Consider the following 5,674-nt stretch of genomic DNA (forward strand, 5'->3'; position numbering starts at 1 on the left):
AAAAGTCATCTTAATTGCACCTACCACCGATAGAGCTTTTGAACTAACTCAGACAAAAATGATTATAAACTATCAACAAAAAGCATGAAGTTGGATCACCTTCTTTTGACCTCTCCCTGCCAAAATGACAAAGGACTTTTAATAAGCCAAGCTTTCCATTTGCCACAAATAGGTATGTTGCTCTCAGGGTTTTTTGGCCAGAGGATAAGCCAAAGGAAATTATTGTCTTATGTATTCTGTATGTTATTTGCCTAGTAAGGAAAATAATTCTCTCTTTGTCCCCAGGTCCTGTTATTTGGGCAGAGGTGGGAGACATCATCAGAGTTACCTTCCATAACAAAGCAGCATATCCCCTCAGCATTGAGCCAATTGGAGTGAGAGTCAGTAAGAACAACGAGGGCACATATTATGCCTCACATGGAAGTGAGTACAGCACTCTTTAATGTATCAGTAATGTTTAATAACCCACTGGGTGGTCACACACACACACACACAAAAACTATCCTGCAAAAATTGACATCATGAATTTGAGAGGAAAGAGCTTTTATATCATCTTCTGGCATCATGCTATGAAGTACATAAAAACCTCTTTCTTTGGAATGGATACAAATATGGATTCCTTCCAGTCAGTTGGCCAGGTAGCTGTCTTCCAAATCTCTGGATATAGCCAAGTGAGTGCCTCTAGCAGGGCATCCATTTGTTGAAACATCTCAGTGGGTATCCCATCAATTCCTGGATCCTTGTTTTTTGCCAATTCATCAGAGCAACTTCAACTTCTTCCTTCAATTCCATTGGTTCTTGATCACATACCACCTCCTGAAATATGTGAATATTGACCAATTATTTTTGATACAGTGACTCTGTGTATTCCTTCCATCTTCTTTTTGATGTTTCCTGCATCATTCAATATTTTGCCCATAGAATCTTTCATTATTGCAACTCAAGGCTTTTTCCTCCAGTTCTTTCAGCTTGAGAAATGTCAAGCATGTTTCTCCCTTTTGGTTTCCTAACTCCAGGTCTTTGCACATTTCATTATAATAATTGGCTGTGTCTTCTGAGGCTGCTCTTTGAAATCTTCTGTTCAGCTCTTTTATCTTGTCATTTTCTTCCATTACTTTAGTGACTCTCTGTTCAAGGGCAAGTTTCAGAGTCTCTTCTGACTCCATTTTGGTCTTTTCTTTGTTTCCTGTCTTTTAATGATCTTTTGCTTTTTTCATGTATGATATTCTTGATGTCATCCCACAATTCCTCTGCTTTTCAGTTATTGGTGTTCAGAGTGTCAAAACAGTTCTTCAGATGGTCTCCAGATTCAGGTGGGATATAATCAAAGTGATGTTTTGACTGTCATGGACTTGTTTTAATCATCTTCAGCTTCAACTTGAACATGCATATAAGCAATTGATGGTCTGTTCCACAGGCAACTCCAAGCCTTGGTTTGGCTGAACATATTGAGCTTCTCCATTGCCTCTTTCACAGATGTAGTCAATCTGATTCCTGTGTATTCCATCTGGTGAGGTCCGTGTTCATAGTCACCATTTATGTTGTTGAAAAAAGGTATCTGCAATGGACAAGTCACTGGTATTTCTTGCAAAATTCTATCACAAGATCTTCAGTGTCATTTCTGTCACCAATGCTGTATTTTCCAACTATCAGAGATTCTTCATTGTTTCCAACTTTCGCATTTCAACCACCAGTAATAATCTATAATCTTGATTGCATATTTGGTCAATTTCAGACTGCATAAGTTGGTAAAAATCTTCAATTTCCTCATCTGTGGCTTTGTTGGTTGGTGTAGAAATCTGAATAATAGTAGTATTAACTGCACTTCCTTATAGGCGAATGGATATTATCCTATCACTGACCCCATTGTACTTCAGAACATATCTTGAAACATTTTTTGAGATAATGAAGGACACACCATTCCTCTTCAATTTGTCATTTCCAGCATAGTAGATCATATGGTTGTCTGATTCAAAATGGCCCAAACCAGTCCGTTTCAGCTCACTAATGCCTAGGATATTGATCTTTTTGTGTTCTGTTTCATTTTTGACAATTTCCAGTTTTTTTAGATTCATACTTATACATTCCATGTTCTGATTATTAATGGATGTTTGCAGCTGTTTCTTCCCATTTTGAGTTGTGCCACATCAGCAAATGGAGGTCCCAAAAGCTGTACTCCATCCATGTCATTATGGGTCAGTTCTACTTTGAGGAGGCAACTTTTCCATTGGTATTTTGAGAGCCTTCCAACCGGAGGGGCTCATCTTCCAGTACTATATCAGACAATGTTGCAGGGCTGTTCATAAAGTTTTCCAGTAATATTTCTGACAGTGTTTCACTGCTAATCATAAGCTTTTCACTGGCCAATTCTTTTGAGTAGTGGCTGGTTCCTTCCTTCTTCCAAGTCACTCTCAGTCTGTAAGCTCTGTTAAAACATGTCCACCATGAGGGACCCTGCTGGTATTTGAAATACTGGTAGCATAGCCAGCCTCACAGCAACATGTAAGCCACCACAGTACAATAAACTGACAGGCGAGTGGTGTTCTATAGTTCTATAGACAACCACTATTCTACTTTTATAAATCCCCTCTACTCTTTCTTCTGTGCATATGTAATTCACATTTTAAATGTGGTGGAGATCAGAGTGTGTATATATATTTATCATTATAATTTTGTACCCAGATTTTGTTCTCTAGCATTGTAAGTATTTTATTAATATAATTTTAGTGATGCAAAATATTCTGTTATAGATGTATTTAAGTATTTTTATATATCAAAGCTGGTCAAATAGGACTAAGATCCTAAGAACCTGCAACCTTGGGTAGGTTATTGAGTTTCTCTGGCCTTAGTTTCCTCAAGTGTAAAATTGGGAGATTGAACAGAACCATCATCCTGTTGTTCTAAAATTATTTTCAATTTCGTTTTGCTATATAAAAATGTAGGAGCTCTTATAGCGTAGTGACTAAGGCACTTGACTGCTAACCAGAAGGCTGGTGGTTCAAACCCACCAGCCACTCCTCGGAAGGAAGGTTAGACAATCTACTTCCATAGTGATAGTGCCTCAGAAACCCAAGTAGGGGTCTCTGTGAGTCAGGTCCGAGTCAACAGCACATAACAACAACAACATATAAAATTTTATTCATTACTAGTGATAGCCAAGCATTGTTCTAGCTGTTGGAAATGCAGAGACAATGCTTGCCTGAAAAAACGTTAACTTGGAGGAGAAATACACACAATGTAACATGTAATGTGTTTGGGACTTTCTCAGGCACATGGGAGCACAGAGAGAGGTTCCAATTCCAGACAGGGGTTTAGAGGAGACTTCCAGGAGGAAGTTACCGTTCTGTGACCAGTCATATAAGCACAGGGAAGATTCCTTTCTAATTCATAATAAGGAACTCAGAAGTTAATTAGACTAGACTAAGTCCAGTCTAATTTGCAAATCAAATGACCACATTAAAAAACACTAAATCTCTTTAATGTGACTTTTCCCACAGGTGTGCCTCCTTCTTCTTCCTCCTATGTGGTACCCAAAGAAACATTCACCTATGAATGGACTGTCCCCAAAGAAGTAGGACCCACTTATGCAGATCCTGTCTGTCTGTCTAAGATGTATTATTCTTCTGTGGATCCCACCAAAGATATATTCACTGGGCTTATTGGGCCAATGAAAATATGCAAGAAAGAAAGTTTACATACGAATGGGAGACAGGTAAGTCCAATCAGGAAAAAATCAAAACGACTTTCCAATCTCTGAATCATCATCATCATAAGGAAAATTTGGGAGGGAGAGATCCTACCCAAGGCAGGAAGCAGTGAAAAGAAGCCAGGGCCAACAGCCAGAACAGGTAGGGGGAAGGTCAGTAAGTGGGCAGAGAGGTTTGGAACAGCTAAGGGAGATGAACTTGTCTGTCAGTTTTTCCTACTGTGGTGGCTTACATGTTGCTGTGAGGCCAGAGGCTATACCACTGACTGGTGTTTCAAACTCCAGCAAGGTTGTCCATGGTAGACAGGTTTCAGCAGAACTTCCAGACTGAGACAGATTCAGAAGAAGGAAGAGTCCATCCACTTCTTAAAGAATGGGTCAGGGAAAACCTTATGAAAACCAGAGAAATACTGTCTGTTACATTACTGGACAGCTTTATGAATAGCCCAGAAATATTGTCCAATACAGTGCTGGAAGATGAACCCCTCAGGTCAGAAGGCACTCAAAATATGACTAGGAAAGAACTGCCTTCTCAGAGTAGAACCGACCTTAATCATATGGATAAAGTAAAGCTTTTGGGACCTCCATTTGCTAAGGTGGCATGACTCAAACTGAGGAGAAATAGCTGCAAGCATCCATTAATATTTGGAACATGGAATGTAGGAATTATGAATCTAGGAAAATTGGATGTTGTCAAAAATGTAATGGAATGCATAAAGATTGGTATCCTAGGCATTAGTGGGCTGAAATGGACTAGGTTTGACCATTTTGAATCAGACAACCATAAGATCTACTATGCCGGGAATGACAAATTGAAAAGGAATAGAGAGGCATTCATCATCACAAAGAATGTTTCAAGATCTATCGTGAAGTACAGTGGGGTCAGTGATAGGATAATATGCATATGCCTACAAGGAAAGCTATATACAATTGAAGCACTTGGCTGCCAGCTGAAAGGTTGGTGGTTCAAGGCCACCCAGAGGCACCCATGGGGTGCAAGTCCACCCTGACACACATGGGATGCTGTGAGTCGGGGTAGGCTCCACGGCCACTGGTCTGCCTACCTCCCTTCTCCCCTCCCTCCCAGTTCACCAGAAGGCCTAAAGACCTGCCCAATACCTGCCACTCACCCTGGGCTCTGCACAGCAACCCCTCCTGTCTCAACAAGGACCTCACTGCCCCAGGTATTTCCTCTGTCCCACTCCTGCAACAAGGTGTATTGTTACTCTAATACCCCACACCCGCTTGGTGAACAGAGGCTCAGCCATCCCCCACTCCCACCCACCTTCTGGGCCCGCAGGAACTCCATCCCACTCTGTGTGCTCCAATGTAGCCTGGGTGATCTGCCCTGCCCTCCCCTGAATTTTTTTTTCTTTCTTTTTTCTGGTTTTTTAGTTTGCTTGCTTTTGTCTGTTTTAAAAGTACTACTATTATTAATACTTTTGTCCTTTTTAATATTATTCTTTATCTTCCCCTCCCAGATCCTACTTTTCAGCTTTTTTCTTTTCCTTGTTCCTGGCTGCAATTTTTTTTTTTTTTCCTCATGTTTAACCCCGCTCCTTGTTTTTCTTTTTGCATTTTTCCCATTTTTATCTTCATTATTCTCCTTCTCTGCCTTTTTTCTCTTATTGCTCTATCCCCAGATATTGCAGGTGTTCTTGTTTTTTTGCTGATGTTCTTGTTTGTCTGGAGGGCGAAACCATGTTGATTGTTTACACATGGCAGCCATTTTGAATATTTAAAGTGACCAAGGCACAGCCACTTTAAATGTTTACAAGTGGATATTTAAAGTGACCAAGGGTGCAGCCATTTTGAAGGTTTACGAGAGGCAGCCATTTTGGATTTTAAAGTGATAGCATTCTCATTCAGATTCCAGGGACCTAAGAACAGGAAGCGAGGCAGGAAGCAGGGAGAGGACAAAAAAAGGGACCTAAGAATAAGCAGCGAGGTGGGAAGCAGGGAGAGGAT

General features: G+C 40.4%; 1 protein-coding gene across 1 annotated transcript in view; it reads left to right on the top strand.

Moving 5' to 3' along the window:
- Positions 1-5,674, top strand: part of LOC103196469 (ceruloplasmin) — a 118,896-nt gene that overhangs the window by 53,420 nt on the left and 59,802 nt on the right. The window contains exons 8-9 of the mRNA XM_007940207.2: positions 286-423; positions 3,498-3,712. Of these exons, the coding sequence (XP_007938398.2) occupies positions 286-423; positions 3,498-3,712 (353 nt within the window). The remainder of the gene's footprint in view (positions 1-285; positions 424-3,497; positions 3,713-5,674) is intronic.

The sequence above is a fragment of the Orycteropus afer genome, unplaced genomic scaffold, assembly GCF_000298275.1.
Source record: "Orycteropus afer afer isolate SDZICR_OR568_19922 unplaced genomic scaffold, OryAfe1.0 scaffold00066, whole genome shotgun sequence".
Classification (NCBI taxonomy): domain Eukaryota; kingdom Metazoa; phylum Chordata; class Mammalia; order Tubulidentata; family Orycteropodidae; genus Orycteropus; species Orycteropus afer.